The following is a 19,830-nucleotide window of genomic DNA, read 5'->3' as shown; positions in this document are numbered from 1 at the left end:
TTTGGTTTTCTGGCTCCAATTATGTTAACTTTGAAACTGTAGGACGTCAAGTACCAAGGCTGCTTTAACATGTAAGATCAAGGCTGCTTTAACTCTGTTCTAGGACTTCTGATTTGGGCATTCAGCATATAAATTAGATGATGCAATACGCACGTCACAGTAACAGCACTAGATACATACTACAAGACCAGCATTAAGTTGCATAAAAACAGAGTTAAATTACATGAATCTAAAAGGAAAAAAAAAACAAATCTAAATAGAAAAGGATAAACAACGCTTACAATCTGAACAGGTTCTTACCCTACAGGATAACAAAACGAGCAGCAATTACGTTAGCACCATTGACAATTGGGTCAGCGACGATCAACATTTCCATCGTCATCGATCATATCATCACTTGAATGCCTGCGTTATTTAATCATTAGCTACTAAAATCTGACACATTTTAAACCATGACATGTTTCGATTTTAACAAGTGATTAGGGTAGCAACTGACTGTCAGTGGGATCAGTAAAAGGAAAGTTCCTAGATGACTGATAATGTTGACGACAAAAGAAAGTCAAATTGTTTTGAATTTTCATGGTGCAGTAAGTTCAGCGTGGGCATGATATCACATTAACATATGGAAGGAAATGTTCGGGCATATACCTCCAAGTTGTCAAATTTCGAGCTTTTCTGTCAAGTTGGATGTTTTCTAAAGCATTTGCTGCCCGAATTACATCTTCTGATACTTCATCAACATCATATTTCCATGCATAATCAGCCTTCCTGGACATGGGAATAGAGGAACTTGGCCTTCGATCTGGAAATGCAAATGAGTTGAAGTGAGCCACCATTTCATTATCGCATAAAACATGAAGATTTGTTGTTTTTACCTGAAGATGAGTTGCGAGGTACAGGCCTGGCATTGAGTAATCCGTATGGGGAAAAATAATTAGGAAACTGTCAGACCAGAAACTAACAGGAAAAAAAAAACAGTATCTAAACCTGCTCAATGCAGGCAATCCTCCGGATGCAGCAGATGATGAAGATCTACGCACATTCCTGACTTCCAAATTAGATGATGAATCATTATCTGGATCTAGTAACCTCCCACCAGCCAATCTATTCTGAGTCAAATTCTGTGCAACATGTGTCAAAACATACGTAAAGAATTTATCAACAATTTATTTAATCTACATTAGACGTGTGAAAATGACAGAAAGAATGGACGCACACTAGAGTACCAGTGTTTCAAAGAAAATACTTTTAAAAGCAAGCCTTCAACCCCAGGGAATATGTGAATTTGGTTCATAATAGTGAAGCATATACATAGCTACAAATGTAAAATTCTTATATGGAGTTTGAACTGCTGTCATATATGTACCAGTTATAGGGTACCGAAGTATAGTAGGATTGAAAGAAAAAAAGAGTTTACTTTGAAACCCCTAAACTTAGCAACGCTTCAAACTTTTGCATGCAATTCTATAGAAGTTCAAAATCACACAATATTTTCCTAAAACTTGGGATTCACCAAATTCACCTAATCTCCAGGGAATTATTTGCCAGACATTAATGTTATAATATTGAGATCTTTGAAATTACTTTTAGTAAATGGTCTACCCTGTTACTTCTATTCTAATTTTAATGGATTCAACTTATTTACCCTATAGAAAACAATTTGTGTCGAGGAAAGAAACATTGAATATGGATTTAAGATGAGGACATAAGGTGTGGTGAGAACTCCATCTAGTTCAAGTAAAAACAGGAATCTAGATTTTCAACTAAATTCTGACTTCCCTAGGCAAAAGGTTGGGAGCTAATCATGAGTAATCGTGCTGAGCAAAAAATTCTAAAAATATTGATATTCATTTCAACATGATTTTTGGTTATATGGATGAATTTTCTGATTGCTGAAACATAAACGAAGCAGAAACTACAAAAGGAATTGCAAATACTGTAATAGGTACATAATACCAATATTTCATAAATTTATACTCTAAGCTAGCATTCTTTATATATATAAAGGCATTCCATTTTGATTCATATGGTGAAGTAAATGCAACAAAAAATGCTCCAGGATAATACAGTCTAGTTGGATCAAACTAATGAACATCAAATTTCTCCAAGCAGTAATCTGACAAAGTAATGAACATCAAATTGCATATCCAGAGAATAACTAAGTTAGAAATCTCGTTTGAGATTACTTATACTGGTGACTACGTGATTTTTAAATATAACACAAGTCTGCTTTAACTTTGCTAGATTTGATTGTGGAAAAGCTGAATAGTGCAGGAACAAAATTGGATTGAATTAATAGTTTATTAGCATTTTTTTTTTTTAAAAGAAATGTTTCCTAAAACCAAATATTTGAAATTACCCAATTTGGTTATTCAATATTTTTTCTCCAGATAGGAACTTTTAAACTTTATATATTAGTAATATTTCTCTAGTAATATCCATTCAAATAGTTACAAATGCAGCTAAAAATAGAAGCAACAAAAGAGAGTAAAATGAAGGTAGGACTGGTGATAATATATTGCTTCTTTCGAAAAGGGGCATGCATAATACCGATTAAATCATAATACTAAATGGTTCTACAATTATCACTTTCAGCATATGTAAAATTTTATATTTTTCTAAAAAGCAAAACAAGAGAACAGAATGTTGATCATATGAGAGAACCAAGGCACTGAACCTCATATTTTAGATATCCTTCAAGAACATCTAACAGCAATGGACCACTTTCACCATTTTTGTTTGTTCTGGTATTAAATTCCTTCAATTCATCTTGCCAGAAGTCTTTTGGCTGCCATAAAGGATAGGCATTAAGATGAAAACTATAGTTCTCCTGTTTTAGAATATGAATCTCATGCAGAAGTAAAATGGAAAAAGGAAATCAAGCACGCTTACCAAATTACACTCAGGTAGATAAACTTTGAGGGTGTGACCTAACTGGGCCCATTCCAAGTATTCGGAAACTAAAGCCGTTAATAACCTTCCTGAAAGCAACACAAACTCAGTATTACTAAAAGAAAATGGGCAATTTACCATATCAAGATCCTTGTAATTAGTTTTTACCAACCAATGTACTGATAATAATTATTATTATTATTACAAAACTTGCCCTTCATTATTCTTCTTCCTGATACCCCTTGTCAATTTCAAACTAAAAGTGAAAATTATTTAACCCCAAGATGTTCCATTAAAGAACTCCAAAGCACAAAAACATAATAATAATAAAATAAAATTCTCCAAAGTAGCTAGCATATAGATATTCATTTGTAGAATATGAAACCTGAAGGAGAGGTATGCAGTTGCTTTGCCCGATCGTTGCAGCTTCCTAATAGTGCAGGAGGAACATTGTCTTCTTTTTCAAGAATTTGATCTTCTTCTTCTATGGCTTCAAATACACTAGCTCTGAGCTCGGCCTAACATGAACCAGAAGCAGCCACAGGACCAACAACCAAAGTGTATCATTATGCAGAATAATTAAAGACCAACAAAAATTACCAATTAACAGCTTTTAACTCATTAAAATTTCTGGTTAAGCATCACCAAAGAAAATTTCCTTTAAGTGTCCTAATTTTCATACAATAATTATTCCACAGGACTAAAAAATGGATGGCATCGTCAACAGCATAACACTTGACTGATTTAACCTTGTCATCAAAAAACATAATTGGAGGTAGGAGGTAGAATAACACAAGGAGACCAATCAAGACAAAACCTATCTGCAGGGCAGATTATCACCAAGGAATTATTCAGCATTCACTATCGATGACTACTTACTTGAAAGGAACCCCAAAGAGCTTTAGCAAGCAGCGGCTCCCAACACGCTAGTAATGGCTGACTAAAGCCCCTTAATACAGAACAATTCGTATTCTTTACGTGCGTCTAAACTATCCAATATAAGTTCAATGCAAATAGATTTAGGGCAGTATGTTCATACAAGAAAAAAACGTAAAATGCAAGTCAGAAGCATCTGACTCTCGACTTAGGGAGTTTCTTAAAAAAAAAAAAAACTCTAGAGACCAATTATCTGCAGATCCATGTCCCAACACTCAAAGATCTGATAAAAATCTGTAATCAGATGACAGAAAGAAAAAAACTTTGGCACCGACATGCCACCCCTAAGGAATAACCCACCAAAAGAGAGGAAAGAACGGAACGAATAGCTCGATCAATCTCCATAGGAACATTGCTATATAACACACAATCTTTAGCTTCAAACACTAGACAAACCTCGTCAGGCATCAAAGAGAACCAAAATTTGAGAAAATATCAGAGACCTAATACCTCCAAAATCCAGCGAGAAAAACTTCTGTGACAAGATCTGAGATGATGACGGGAGGGAGACAACAGAGTGGAGAGCAGAGATTTACCCTAATCCTGGCGAGGACGCCTTTCTTCTCAAGGGTACGGGTGACGAGAGTCTTGAGCTCCATCATTTCCCTCGAGTAGTCGTCCATCTCGTCGCCCTCTTCCTCTCTCCTCAGGCTCAGGGTCGAGGGCGAAGGATACTCCCCCTTTCTCAGTCGTAAATTTTTTAAAATGCAAGAATAAATGTTCATTTAGTGTTGGGTCGGCCCATGAGATACTTATCTGGCCCATTAGACTAGGAATGGATCGATCATATTTTGCTCTATCTGGCCCATTAGGCTAGGAAGGAATAGGATCGATCATATTTTGCTCTCTTTCTTTCTACCCCCATGAAGTTTCCTAATTTTCATCAAATTGTCATGCATGCTGTATTTGACCTGTTCTATTCTTCTTGTATGATTGCGTTGGTTGTCACTTGTCATGTCATGTTGGCTCATATATATTCATTCCATCTTGTCACATCGGATATTTCAGCTGTTTGTAATTAACCAAAATCTTGGCAGCAGAACATGGTTCATTTATGCTATTTCTGTGTGAATAGTATTTCTTATCATGCATCATGTTTGTCTTCTGGCTATCAACCGGATTTCAATCCATACCGGTGCTTGATAAGGCATGATTACTACTTCTGTTTCCCCTTGATTAGAATCATTCGATCAGGGTTTGGATTGGAGGAGAATTGAAGATCAGTGGAAGCACAGTGCAGCTACTTAAATTGGCACTGAATCAAATCAAGTATATACATATTTAGGATCAAACTAAGAGAATATATTTATCAACTACTATGCAGCATGAGAAGACGAGAGATATTTCAAAATCCATGCACAGTGGTCTCAAACATTGCATTGTGGATCCATTAGAAGACAGATATTCCTGTCTTCTTCCTTTGAAATGAAAGCTCATGCTTGCTCCAGTTAATTTCATTCCTGTGCAATCTGACATACCACTGCCTCTGCAACAGTATCACTATGCATTCATTTTGAACACGACCTTATAACTGTTTGCATAAGGAAAAGTGACTGCACTTTTGTACCATATTTATTGCAATTTGATTCGGGTCGTGGTCTTGTCTATCATTTCTTCTTTTTCAAATTTATCCAAATATTATGCCTGCACTTGAGAGGCCTTAATTTTGCGTGTGAATTTATTATTTATACTTGGAATGTTAAAACAAATTGAAGTTTAATTCGCCATTGGCACTCGAAATGAGAATTTTAATTAGAGTGTAATCCATATATCATTGTAAATTCTCGCTCTTAAACATTCTAAAATGAGTTAAGAAGTAGATTTCCTCAAGTTGTTTGTAGAAATGAATAAAATGCTTAACACATTGATTTAGACTCATTTAGTCTTAGCATTTAATTTCTTGAATAACCAAAAAATGGGCTAGCTAATTTCTTGTTGTGGATACTGTAAGGGATAAATTAATAATAGGGATAGGGTTAATTTTGATAGATTTATGAGATTAGGATGTCATCTGGTAAGACTAAGCGAAGGGATCCAAGGCAAATAACCCTAGAAACAATATATATATATGTACATATATATTATGATTTTTTAAACAAAAATAGGTTGACCTGACCTGACCTGACCCAAATATCTTGACGCTCTTTTCCTTTATCATTGAGCTATGTTGATGTGATCGATCACATTAATTATTTTTTGTCTTATTCCTTTGAATTGGACCACGTTCTTTGAGAGACTAGAGAGAACCAAGAAGACCGACCGACCCACATGTTGAATTAATTCCAAATATATATATATATATACACGAATTGAAGGATGAAGGGTCGATGGCGCCTATTCATTCTAGCTAGCTACCAGACTAAATCTCAAACGAAAAGTATATAAATCTTCGTACAAAATTGAAGTCTCTCATTATGAGCTTATGACCAAGACATGTGTACCTGTAATTATATGCACCACCCAATTAACACGCACACTTGGATCATAGGGGATAAAATAGATTAATTATGGATCAGCATCAGTTTGAACTTCTCTTTGAGATATATATTAATTTTTCTTAATTTAAGTTCGATAGCTGTTACTCTTTTTTTGTCATTCTATTATTATCTAGTCTTTCATACCTAGTTTTATTTCTTTTCACACTACTAGCTAGTCTTTCATACTTCACTGCTCAGTACCTAAACTCTTTGAGATCCAACGTTAAGTGATCGTCGCGATACTAGTCAGTCATATTGGTCAAATCATGCTAGGTAAGAGCTCTAAAACTATACCTTATTCGCTGTATGGGATTACTGATCGTTGCATCATATCTTGTGCTTGTAATGGGATTACTGATGGTACTTAAATCTTCAAGCTAGCTAAGACATATCTTCTATATATAATTTTTAAAGTATATATGTAATGCCACCGAAAAGTTAATAAATTTTCAAAGATGTGATGATCGAGTTATATATGCTGGCAATGAGCTGTGCTAGCTAGGTTCCATTCATTCCGATGTCCCGCGGAGAGTTGGTGGTCTCAGTCCGTTATGATCAAGTCTACGGCTAGAAGTAGGAGTAGAAGTAGGAAGGGAGACGACGACCGGCCGGAGCCGTGTCCGGCAAGGGCATGGTCCATCGGCATGCATTATGCATAGCAGCAGCTGCAGGGCCGGGAGGGACGATGAGAATCCATACATGTACATGTATATAAGAGCGTGACAAGGATAGATCCTTTGGTGATTTGTACTGCATGCGTACAAGTAATATATGCGTGCGAGAGCTGCAAGTCACTGCCGTTTCTCTGCTTTACCTGGACAATGAAATTAATAACTAGTCGAGCAGTCGTACGTGTTAGTTTAATTTGCCATGGTCTCTGACTCTATCTCTGTGAGCTAGGGTTTGCCAATTAATACACAAGGTAGGTGGCAAAGAAGGATTGGCAGAGAGGGTGGGTTTTGGAGGCATGCGTATACTGAGGTCAGGCTTGATGGACAGGAGGCACCTGCACAAGTTGGCCCTCTCCTTAACATGGCTCAGCCCTCAGTATTTGTCTGAAACACGCATGCATGCATGCATGACGTAGGGAACAGAACCCTGGTACATGCATGAATAGCTAGCAATGAATTAGGTACTTCACCGATCGAAACGTCTTAGCTATTAACATGATCCGGAGTATACATATTTACGCTATTAATCAACTGATATTTATGATGTTATACGAGCAATTCTTCAATCAATATTTGGCAGTGGGCGGAAGACCTTAAAGTAGTTAAGGTAAGTTATGATTAACTATCAGATAAAAATATTAATTATCTTCCCTACTAGCTAGGGAGCATAAGACATTAGAAAAGAAGAAGTGAGAGTAGTCAAATTGTATTATGAGCTAGCTTTTGATCATATATGTTAATTAGTCGGAAGACATGCATGTTCTAGAGCTTAGAGATTTTCCGAAGCGATGACTCTAGCTCATATGGGTGCATGAAAGAGTGCTTGTCGTGAACAATTGATCAGACTCCTGGTTTGATGATGATAGAGACCTAAGGTAGTAGGGCAATCCTCTTTCGTCCTACCTATTCATTCTACTGACAAATATATATATTACACAGATTTCTTTGTCGGGCACATGATCATGAATTTATTGAAGGGGTAGCACGATAATGCTTAAAATCAAATTTTCATATACTACAATATTATAATATGCTAATAACACATTATTATATATATTTTTCTCTAGCAAGGGAGGCAAATTGTATATTACATCTAAATGCAGGTGACATTTCGATATTTAATTTAGTGGCTTCACAATAAATTCAATGAAGTTCTCGCGATCATACATTGAAAGGTAAACATACAAAGGAGTGAGAGACTAGTAATTAAGGACATTTAATTCGGTGCTCCATGCATCTGGGATCTTCCAATATTATATCTTGGTTTTGGTTGAGTACTACTATAAATCAATTTAATTTGATTTGGTAGAGCTAGTACTACTTTGCAAACAAAAGGAAACTACTATCGATCTTTACCATAATATGATTTGAGTAAGACATCAAATTAAAATTTTCTTGAGAAGCATATTAATTATTATTTAGGCAAATAATTAATTGTGTGCCTCATGTGTTGTCAATTTGATCATATGAACATTAATTGTCTAATTAATGAAGTAGACTGAGATTAATTATCTACTTAACCATCCTTTGAATTCTCAATAAAATATAGTGGTGCATAATCACTTAAATCCTTAAAAATATATATATATTAGGGATCAGTATTTGAAATTTTAAACATAGAGAGATCAGGGTCCAACTATAATTAATTAAGCCTTTGGACGAGAGGATATCAATTATATATAATACTAACTTAAGCACAGGTTTTCCCCTTGACTACAATCCCTGTTGAGATATGAATTATGCTTTATATATCTTTTTTAGTGTCTCTTTAATGGCGAACTCATTAGAACCTTAAGCATGCAAATCAGTAGGCGATTTGTTCCAAAAGAAGCTTAATTTCCAAAATTTACTCCTGACTGTTTCAAATTAATAGGCAACTCAATGCTGCCTTTCATCCATTAGTTGTTCATCACTAGATTCATCATAAAGTTAAGAACTAAGGCTAAATAACAATCTCATTAGTTCTTAAGACTGCAGATTACATCTCAATCACTTTGTATGCAATGATCAATCATTTTTTCTATAACATTAACAAATATAAAATTAAAGTTTCTTATATATTTCCATTTGATATCTCTTAATATATAATTAGTAAAAAATTCTTTCAGTCTCTCAACCATTTATATTTACTATTTATATCTCAAGTTATCATTTCACTGTTGTTTATCATATAATTTATTAATGCTATATCTAATTGTCCTTTAATACTTTAAGAGAGAAAAAGTTAAAGAAAATAACTTGAAATAATAATTGGCATTCCATTCACCTTAATCTAGTGAAGGGTGTGATACTGTGATCACGTACCTGACATCAGTCTTAAGAGAATCTTAAAAGTATGATCAAAGATATACATATATTACTAGATTATATATAGTTGTATACATTCCACACACTAGTAGACAATTAATGTCCATAACATAAATAGTTTGCTTGACCAGGTGTACTATTTTTGAATTCTGAATTACACCAATTTAGTGGACTTGCATATAAGTATTTAATTACACTGTAGTCGGACTAGTTTTGCATTAATTTAAAATACCCCAATTTAATATATTTTAAATATATATATATAATAAGCAAATAGGTTACTACTTTAATTAAGATCCCTAAGAATAGTTAAACCTAAGAACGGACAACCTTCATTAAGCTGTGGATCTATGACTATAAGGACAGTGGAGATTAAATAGTCTGAAATAATTGCTCTAAAATTATTTTAAAAGAAAATGGATTATAGTTGTTGAAGGAAAAGAAAATATGGCTTGGCCTTGGTTATTAGTAGAGGAGCTTCGCTTTAGTGACACAGCAACAACCCTCCCATGCGCTAATTTGGGCCACCATGTGACATTATGAGTCTTTATCGCCCTCTCATATTTCCCTAGCTCTTTGACGTTCCACGGCCAGCTAACGGAATAGCTAGCTAGCTCCCCTACTCCTCCTTTGATCCCGGCGTCTTTGTAGCAACTTCCGGCGGCCGCATGGACTCGTCGGGGGCCGCGGCAGGGCGGGGCGGGGCGTCTTCGTCGCGGCCGAGCAGGTACGAGTCGCAGAAGCGGCGGGATTGGAACACGTTCCTGCAGTACCTGCAAAACCACAAGCCGCCGCTGGTGCTGTCGCGCTGCAGCGCCGCCCACGTCATCGAGTTCCTCCGCCACCTCGACCAGTACGGCAAGACCAAGGTTCACGTCCCTCGCTGCCCCTTCTACGGCGCTGCCGCCGCCGCCGCCGCTGTGGATACCGGTACCTTAGCAATGGACCCCACTTCGACCTGCGGGTGCCCGCTCCGCCAGGCCTGGGGCTCCCTCGACGCCCTCGTCGGCCGCCTCCGCGCCGCGTACGAGGAGTCCGGTTCCGGCACAGCCGACACCAACCCCTTCGCCGCCCGCGCTGTCCGCATCTACCTCCGCGACGTTCGCGACGCCCAGGCCAAGGCCCGGGGCATCCCCTACCACAAGAAGAGGCGCCGCAAGGGAGCTGCCACAACCGACGCCCCCGGAGGTGAGTCGACCTCCTCCTCCGCCGCCATCAGCGGCGACAGCTCTGGTGGCTCCGCTCCTGGTGGTAGCTAGCTACTAGGTCTAATAATTAAAGATCTATCTTTCTTCTGTCTGATCTCTCGTAAGCATGCATTAATTTGAGGATTTATATTCTCGAGGAAAAACAAATAATTAACTAATGGAGAGATTTTATGGCAACTCTTGCGGTTTAGTTACAAACATCTTCAAGTTTAATTTTTAGTTTTCAGCATCCCTGAATTTAAGCCAATCTAGATTTTCTTGCTTCCTGTAGTTTTAATTCCTTTTAATTATATATCGTCTTTAAAAACAGATCTTTTACACAAGTTTTTTCACTCAAAAAATTTGAATAAAACTCTTAAGAGTTAATGAGGTTGCAGAGTAATTTATCAAGTTCATGAATCATGATACATGCATAGATATAATGTAGATCTTGGAATTCGTACTGTTCCTTTCTTGGGATCCGTTTACTCGTTGATCTCGTTTCACATTATTAGTTTATGTATTAACCACATTTTTTTTTGGAGAAACAAGTTATAATAATTGACAGGTTTATTCTCTGTTGTGACTGGATCAATCTGACACTGATCTGATGCAAAGAAAAAGCGCATGAAATATTCAGTCTTAGGTTTTGGTCTCTGGTTGAGACTTTCGATAACATGTATGCAATGTCTGATCATTTGCTGTAAGTAGTTGATCGAGGTTAATCAGAAGAGAAATCAATCAATCTTTCACACGTACTTGCTCTTCATTCATGATATAAATGATGCTGCCTCAAAACCCCCACTCGCCTTCTCTTTCATCACTCTCTTCTCTTCATCTCTTGGCAATTTGCAATCATCACACCTTAGCTCACTGCTCAATGCGTGCACTACTCCCCAAATAACCCCCTCTCTCTCTCTCTCTTTGCTGCAGATCTATAACTCTTATGTGATGAGATAATTACAGATTTAATGAGATGTGATAATATATCCAACGTTGAAATCGTTTCAGGTAGGTCGTTTCTATATCTTGAATAATAAACCTAGTATATATCAGTGTAATCTCTTTATTTCTTGAATAATAAACCTCATTCTCTTAACTAAAGAGAATGAGGTGTGTGTGTGTGTGTTTTGCATGAATCTGAAATGTGATCATCAAGTAGCTAGCTAGATCTAATTATAACATGTTTGCACATTATATATACTTAATTCAGTAGTATACCAATTGAATTCTTGACCCTGGCCCCCTAGCTCCATCAACATATCATTATTGCTTAGCTTTCTAGATCACTGCATGCCTCACTAACTAGCTGCCTCTGCATTCCTTTTTCTTTTTCAGACTGGATTTTAATGTTACAGCTCTAGCTCCATTTATCACTACTCAGTTCCAGTATATTAATTGTAACTGTTGACTCTAGTTTAGTCTTGGTTCGTACGTACGTACGTATAGAATTAATTGAACAACAACACGTTTAGCATATATATATATATATATATTTCTTGGAGACAAATGATCCTCAAAACTTGTTGGGTTTGGGCATAGAATTGCAATATAAGCGGCCAGTTAATTTTGGTGCTGAGATAGTCTAGTTCAAGTTCAAACCTAGCACATTAGATCTCCTGATGAGATTGTTCTTGCTATTGTGATTAATAGGAGTAGGAGGAGGAGTTGGTCATGGCTTTGATATATTTAATTTAATTATAGTGTATAACACACATCTTAAACAAGATTAATTTAACTGGAGATCTCATGAGATTTAGGGTCATGTTCATCTCGATCGCCTCATCTCCTCAACTTGGAATATATATGTTTAAGTCTTGGAGATCTCATAGATTTATATAATATTAAGGAAACAAGATTAATTTAACTGTAATCTAGATAAGGTAAAAATATTAGATAAGGTAATCAAATTAACGAATTTAATTTGTCATTAAAAATAAAACAAATTAATAATAATTTAATTGAATTTTAGATCTACGGGTTACTGATAGTATATGGATTCTATCTCAATACAATATGAGTGATTAGGTTGGATTTGCACTTGTGGGTGGAATCTACTGGGCTAGCTAGACTAGAAGGGGATATCCCTTGGTATCATTGGTCCCTCTACCGAGTTCAAATTGAGGAGTAAAGTCGAATGATATTCAATTTAGAAAACATGGGACGTCAGGACTGTCAAGCTATATGAGTGATGCTGGAGGTCCTGATAGAGAAAATTTGATAAAAATTATTATAAAATAAAAATTAAGTTATTCATGGTAAATACATCAATCTTAAATATTTTTAATTTATTTTTATTTATTATAAATGTGCTATTCTTAAATATTTTTTATTTTCCTTTTTGTTATAAACTATTTTGGTTTTCTTTACTAGTTATTTTCTCACAGCATTAATTATTTTACTGTAAATTAACTTTTATAAGCTAAGAATTAAAGTCCTTGCTTAATTTATAAAGATAAAAATAATAGTTATTAATGCACCACCTATTATTTAGTAAATTTGGCACGTAGAGATCATCTCATGAGATTTACTGCTCATGTCCATCTCACCTCGATCACCTCTTCGATCATGATTAATAGATTGGGGCATGCATATATGACTTTGTCTAGAAATATCATGCATTCAGTTTAAATTAATTTATTTCTGCCAAACTCCTCCTATCAAGGAGAGCATTCAGTTAAAATTGAATTTGATCAAATCAAATTTATTAATATTTGACATAGTATTTTTTAATTGTTTAATTATAATAGGTTCGTTCGTTTAATTTTTATTTTATATATATATATATATAATAAAATCAAATTTATATAATATTTGCCATAATATATTTTTAATTGTTTAATTATAATAGGTTTGTTAGTTTAATATTTTTAGTTTTATATAATTATATTATATATATATATATATATATATATCATATCAAATTTATTAATATTTGTTTTTAAATTGTTTAATTATAATAGGTTCGTTAATATTTATTTTTAATTGTTTAATTATAATAGGTTAATAGTTTTCTATATATACATATATCGCCATAATATTTTTAATAATTATAATAGTTCGTTAATTATAATATATATATACATATATCGGCCATAGGTTATATATATTAAATTTATTTATATATATATTAAATTTTATTTCTAAAAAATGAAAATTCAAATTAGAAGATTCCAAATGAAGGCACAAAAATAGGAAAGATTTCCTCCCTCCCCGCGCGCACTAGCTACAAATCTATATATAAATACGACTAATCATCACAATCTCTTAAACAACATTCTACGTAACCATCGATCGATCGATCGAACTAAACCTTGTCTTTAGTCAGAGATAATTAAAATGGCTTCCAAGCAAGACTGTTTTCTCCTTGTCATCGTCGCCCTTCTTCTCGTGGTCGCCAAATCTGATATTATCCCCAACAATGAAACTGCTGGTACGTGGTGGCATTATTATTATATTGATTAGTCATCAGATTAATTAATTTTTCTAATTAAACTAGCTAGCTAGCTAATTAATTAATTAATTATTGATACTATTTAATTGCACGTAACGTATGTAAGTGAAATTAATTAATTTAATTTAATTTGCAGGAGAAGTTTGCTTCGAGAAAAGCTTTTGCAACACAGTGGATGACTGCATCATTGTGTGCGCTGATGGTGGGTTGAAGGCGCCTAGCAGATGCACTAATACCAACTGCTGCTGCTCCCATGATTAATCATTCAATTAATTAATTAATGGCGGGCCTCTCTAGCTAGCTTTTTAATTAAATAAATTAGAGAGGCATCGACGGATCAATGCCGAATCCTTCAATTCCTTCCTTCTTTCAGATGGTGTTTAATTCCTTTAATTTGTGTAATCCGATGGGGAAATTAAATGAATATTCATCTGAAAATTAATAAATGAAATTTGATTTTAATTGTCCAATTTTCCAAACTCATGCATGATCATGATCTGGCTAGCGGCTGTAACAATATAATTGACTGCAGCTGCCGATCGATCTCGGCATGCATGCACTAGAACTAGCTAGCTAGTTGCAGCCTTGACAATGAAATCGTAGCCAAATCGATCGGTCACGTCGTGATTTGATGGCCAATTAAGTTGTAGCTAGCTAAGCCAGTCTCGACTTAATTTGATCGTGAACTAGTTAGAAGTGGTTCAGTTGCGGCGATCGACCGGCTCAGGCATGACCAACCTATTTGGCTGCAACCGCAACCAACTGCATGCACGCTAGCGGCAATTATGCGGCGCGCGGCATCGACTGTGAACTAGAGAATTTATGCGGCGGCAATTCGTGTAGTGAAAATTTTAGTTAATCATACAAAAGTAACACTGATTGACGATTCCTATTTATGGGCAACTTGTGATGGCTTCTGACTTGGATTCATATTCGATCATTAACGTGACAAGTTTGATAATAAAGTAATAAGATGCATTTTTATGAGTTACATAATCAAAGAAAAAGTTGCAAGTATTAATAAAAAGATGTTACACCTCTCTGATTAAATATGATATTTGATGATATTTAATTTATCGTAGTGGTCTCCTCGAACGATAACCTTTTTAGATTCAAAGGAAATAAAGAATAGATTACATGAGAGACTTAGAAAAGATTAAACGATTGAAGAAAGTAATCGGTGAAATGGAATTAAACAAAGAAATAGATAGTAATAAATCACTTGAGAAGGTTAAATTAATTATCTCAATGACACACAGGAAAATATCAAGAAATTAAAGAGCAAGCAAGGCCAAGTCAACCAGAAGAATGAAGAAGAAGAAGAACCAAAATTCCATAGAAATAACAATAATAAGAAACAAAATCAGCCATAGTAAATCAGCCATAGTCTCAAATTCAAACATTGGGGGTAAAAAGACGATATAAAACTCGAGATGAATTGATTCCATGGATTACAACATGACCGCACGAGCGAGCATGCATTGTTACAAGATCTTCTACCAAAAACATCAAATGAATTTTATTTTATTTTTTTTTAAGAAAGAAGATTAAATTGATGATACTGATCGATCATCTTATTCTATTTTCTTATTTTGAATAAACTTCCCAATCATGCATCAGCTATCGCAACAACAGACCTTGCTGCCGGCACTGTCAGGATCAGTGATGCACTTCCCAGCATCAGGAAAACCAGCATGAACGCAGGGCAGAAAGCAGTCATCATTTGTCTTGCATTCTCCAACTTTTATGCGGCAACCTCGATCTGCAGATCAAAAAAGATTATATTCATCAGCTACATGAATTAATGATATATTAGTTAGTACTTAAATTAGATGATTAAAATGAGTACCTGCAGAACTGGATCTTAGAATCACCAAAAACAAGAGAAGAAGGCCGGCGATGGCAAGAACAGGGTGCTTGGACGCCATGGGGCCAATGTTCATATATTGACGATTTGTCATGGGTTATATTTATAGTACACTAGGGAGGAAATCTCTCGTGAGATACACACAAGTCAAATGCATCTGCCTTGGTCCTGAAGTATATATTTCGCTAGATATGTTGATAGAAAAACTCTGGCCGATAGTCTGATCTGTATCAAGCTAAAGCTGGCATTAATGAATTCTATAGAGCGGACATTAACGCCTCTTTTTTCAATTGATCTCACTCCCAACTTTAGGTAGCTCCCGCCATGAATAGAATAGCGGTTTAATTTGTGACTTAATAGCTTGTTTGATACGATGTTTATAATTTTGTGATGATTTATATTTATAATGTGGGGAGGGAATCTTCAATGGAAGGAACGCCACCAGACTGGCAACTAATTTGCTTCCAATTAGAGTTTCATTTTTTAGAAATAAAATTTAATATAAAGGAACATACAGTGTGGGTTTTTTTTTTCATATAGGCTACTCTTTCACCTGTTGTACTTGAAAACATTTTCATCTTAAATTTTTTTATTTGATTGAAAAGAAAACACAACCTTTGGAGGTCGTTGGATATATAGTAGAGGTGTTTGAGATATGTCTTTGATCATCTTAATGGTATATATAATATATATTGGCAATTCATTAATTTTCTCTTTTATATAAAATTCAGCAATTTTCTGGCGAGGTTTTAAATGTATTGAGATTTAAATCTGTTTTATTTGAATGAATTCATAATTTTGTTTTAATTTGTTTGTTCTCCCATGAACGGTGAACCGAACCTTATAAAAACAAAAGTTTGCGGTCACCAACTTTATTTTATTTAAAACGTTGAATATATTGGCCTACATTTTCCCCCTATTTTTTAATGATGTTTTTAAGTCTGATGGGCTTTGTTTGCTGCTTCTAGATTTGTCATTGCTTGTTTTAATTTTAGCACACAACCACCAAAGTATTGATTCTGTTCATAATCAAATCCGTTTTCCTAGTTCTCAACAGGACATCGACGTGACCTCGTGAATTTATTGTCTTCGGCACAAATATTAATTCTTTATATTTGCACTTCACATTAATTGACAAGTGTTCGATGACTGATAACCATGTCAGTAATAACATGCAAGATCAATTCTTTCTTTATGGAAAATGAGATTCCACAACGTTAAATCAGCGATCAGTTCCCCTTCTTCGCCCTCATCTAAGTCTGAACATTGTTGCTCATTTCCAAGCTTAAACATGCTGGAAAATGAGCTTCGTTTTGGATTTCGGAGTCCAAGTCTTGGAAATACCAATTGTTGCTGTAATTGTCAATCTGCAGGTCAACTAAGCCGGCCGGAGCGGAGCTCATGGAACCAGTGAAGAAGATTGCAAGTCAGTTAAATTATCAAACAAACAAGCAGTTAATTAGTGACCTAAGTCTTCAGTAGATCTGTAATTTAAATCCATCCAAGTCCTTGACTTTTTAACCTTTGGTTCCTGAAGATTTCGAGCCATGAAAACTCCACCGTCACCGTCTAAAATATTGAATAAATTCCCATCTTTTATGGCTGGACATGCCGACATGGTTGCAACTAGTGTGCTCTTGATCAACAGATCAAGTTTTATAAATCAGCCATCACTCACCTCTGCTCCTACCTCTCCTCCTTCTGATGGCTGGGAGTGGCAGCAGCACACCTTGCGCCGCCTGCAAATTGCTGCGTCGGCGATGCGCCAAAGATTGCATCTTTGCCGCCTACTTCCCTTCTGATCAACCCCACAAGTTCTACATTGTGCACAAGGTGTTCGGTGCCAGTAACGTCAACAAGATGCTTCAGGTCTCAATTACTTCCTCATAACACAATTGGTGCATGCTTTGTGATTAATTTGGGCCATCAACTTTAAAATATTAACTTGATCTTACATTGCAGGAGCTCCCAGTTCATCACAGAGCAGATGCAGTGAGTAGTTTAGTCTACGAAGCGAGCGCGAGGATGAAGGACCCGGTTTACGGGTGCGTCGGTGCCATTTCTTACCTTCAAAATCAGGTGTCTCAGCTACAGATGCAGCTTGCAGTGGCTCAAGCAGAGATTCTGTGCTTCCAAATGCAACAAGAATCCTCCTCCTCTTTGCTCCTCAGTCACCAACAAGAAACTCATGAAAGCAAGTTCCTTGTCGATTTTTCTCGAGAGTTCGTCACCGACTCTTCCTCCAGCTATCATGTAGCTCAGGAACCTCGAGAGAGAGAGTCTCTCTGGACGTGATCTGTTGGTTGTAGTGGGAGTTCGTCAACTGCTGCATGTGATGTGTCAACTGCTGCATGTGGAGGACATGGAATGAAGGTTTGCACGTTAGACGTGCTTACCTTGTTCTATCTTAATCAATAAAATAAAAATCTCCACAAAGTACAAAAAATCAAGCAAAGTAATTAATGACCTTCCACATGACAGATACAAATCCATTTGTTTTAGCTAATAAAACAAAAATATGATGGTTTGGGACTTGGATTTTTGAGAATTATTTGTTTCTGACTAATAGCTATCAAAATCTTAACCACTCTTATTTGGATGGAGACAGATTCACAAAGCTTCCATTTTTTTTTGACTAATAGAGATATTTGGAAAACTCATCAACCTGCTGGGACTTGCTTGAGGGTATACTAGCTAGTTTATTAAGTTTGATTTATTTAAAAAAAAAATAGTGTGAAAAAATAATTTCCATGAAAATACAAAAATTATTTTTATATCTATTATATGATAATAAATGAAATTTAGACTTAATATAAGTTACACTGCTAATCTCATAAAAAAATAATCAATTAACTTATTTATTAGTGCAAGTAGAGTTGGAGCATGCATGCTACATGCTAAAAATGTTCCATCTCAATTTTGGGTAAAATGCATGAACACAATTACATACGTGATTAATAGGTCGTCATAAGTATCTTAGGATTTATTTCACTATTTGAAAAAGTTGTGAAAGATTAAATCCATTTTAAGTCACTTTTGAGAATTTGATTGCATATGTTATGTTTTCTTATCTCATTAATCGTTTATGCAATAAGTTATATATATATATATATATATATATATATATATATATATATATAATTAATTAATTAATTAATTGCCAAAATATATTTTAAAATTCCTAAAAATATTTTAAAATTATTTACAATGATGCTCTGTCATTTATTAATGTTTACTTGAAAAATCATGCTCTTTCATTTAAAAATCCAATCTATTTACCTAGACAAGCACAAGCATAAATTAAAAGGTGTGTATTGAAAGTGTATTTGTCAAACGAAACTTGCTGACTTTCATTGCTTGCAAACTTATATAAAAGTGTTTTTTTTTAAATGAAAATTTTTGAATTTTCAATTTGATCGAGAAGAAAACTATTTAAAAAATATATATTTTCAAGCACAACCTTTGGAGGGCGGTGGGCGCATTAGAAAGGTGATTGAGCGGTAGAATTAAGGCGTTTGAGGTATATATATCTTCGATATCCTCTTAATAATCAAAGTCTTTAATTTGCGGTCACTTTAAAACACTGAATATATTAGTTTACAATTTTTTCCCAATTCTTTTTAGTAACGTTTTTAAAATTCTGATGGCCGCTAATTTGTTTGCTACAAGTTGTTGTCTTCTAGTTTTAATTTTAGTACACCAACAGACAACAACCAAACCATTGTTTAATTTTCTGTTCATAATAAAACCGTTGTCCTATCGTTCTGAACAGGAGATGGACGTGACCTCGTGAAATTGTCTTCGACACAAAACATTAACTCTTTATATTTGCACTTCTTCACATTAATTGACAAGCTAGTAGTGTTCTATAACTGATAACCATGTCAGTAATAAAAAGTCCTTGTTTAATTTATTGAAAAATAAGATTCCACAACTTGGTGCAACATTGCTGTTTGCTCATTTCCAAGCTGAATTAAGCATGCTGAAAAATGAGCTTCGTTTTGGATTTCCAAGTCCAAGCCTTGGTAATAACACTACT

General features: G+C 35.2%; 3 protein-coding genes across 3 annotated transcripts; 2 read left to right on the top strand and 1 right to left on the bottom strand.

Moving 5' to 3' along the window:
* Positions 1 to 154: 154 nt before the first annotated feature.
* LOC141839001 (protein TONNEAU 1a-like) lies at positions 155 to 4,495 on the bottom strand. Its single transcript, XM_074726643.1, has 8 exons — positions 4,365 to 4,495; positions 3,278 to 3,410; positions 2,893 to 2,981; positions 2,678 to 2,788; positions 988 to 1,121; positions 876 to 901; positions 649 to 802; positions 155 to 405 (listed from the first exon to the last, which is right to left on the bottom strand). The coding sequence occupies exons 1-8, from the start codon at positions 4,449 to 4,451 to the stop codon at positions 354 to 356; spliced, it is 786 nt and encodes a 261-aa protein (XP_074582744.1). The 5' UTR covers positions 4,452 to 4,495; the 3' UTR covers positions 155 to 353.
* Positions 4,496 to 9,951: 5,456 nt separating this feature from the next.
* On the top strand, positions 9,952 to 10,542 carry LOC141838388 (protein LIGHT-DEPENDENT SHORT HYPOCOTYLS 5-like). The gene has a single exon (XM_074725837.1). The coding sequence runs from the start codon at positions 9,952 to 9,954 to the stop codon at positions 10,540 to 10,542; it is 591 nt and encodes a 196-aa protein (XP_074581938.1).
* Positions 10,543 to 17,495: 6,953 nt separating this feature from the next.
* LOC141838389 (LOB domain-containing protein 12-like) lies at positions 17,496 to 18,145 on the top strand. The gene is made up of 2 exons (XM_074725838.1): positions 17,496 to 17,660; positions 17,754 to 18,145. Exons 1-2 carry the CDS (start codon positions 17,496 to 17,498, stop codon positions 18,084 to 18,086), a joined length of 498 nt encoding a protein of 165 aa, XP_074581939.1. The 3' UTR covers positions 18,087 to 18,145.
* Positions 18,146 to 19,830: the final 1,685 nt, after the last annotated feature.

The sequence above is a fragment of the Curcuma longa genome, chromosome 11 (genome assembly GCF_044706935.1).
Source record: "Curcuma longa cultivar G26 ecotype Majalengka, Jawa Barat chromosome 11, ITB_CL_G26_1.1, whole genome shotgun sequence".
In the NCBI taxonomy this organism is placed as follows: Eukaryota; Viridiplantae; Streptophyta; class Magnoliopsida; order Zingiberales; family Zingiberaceae; genus Curcuma; species Curcuma longa.
The sequence above is the reverse complement of the archived record's forward strand: the minus strand, read 5'-3'. Positions and strand labels throughout refer to the sequence as shown.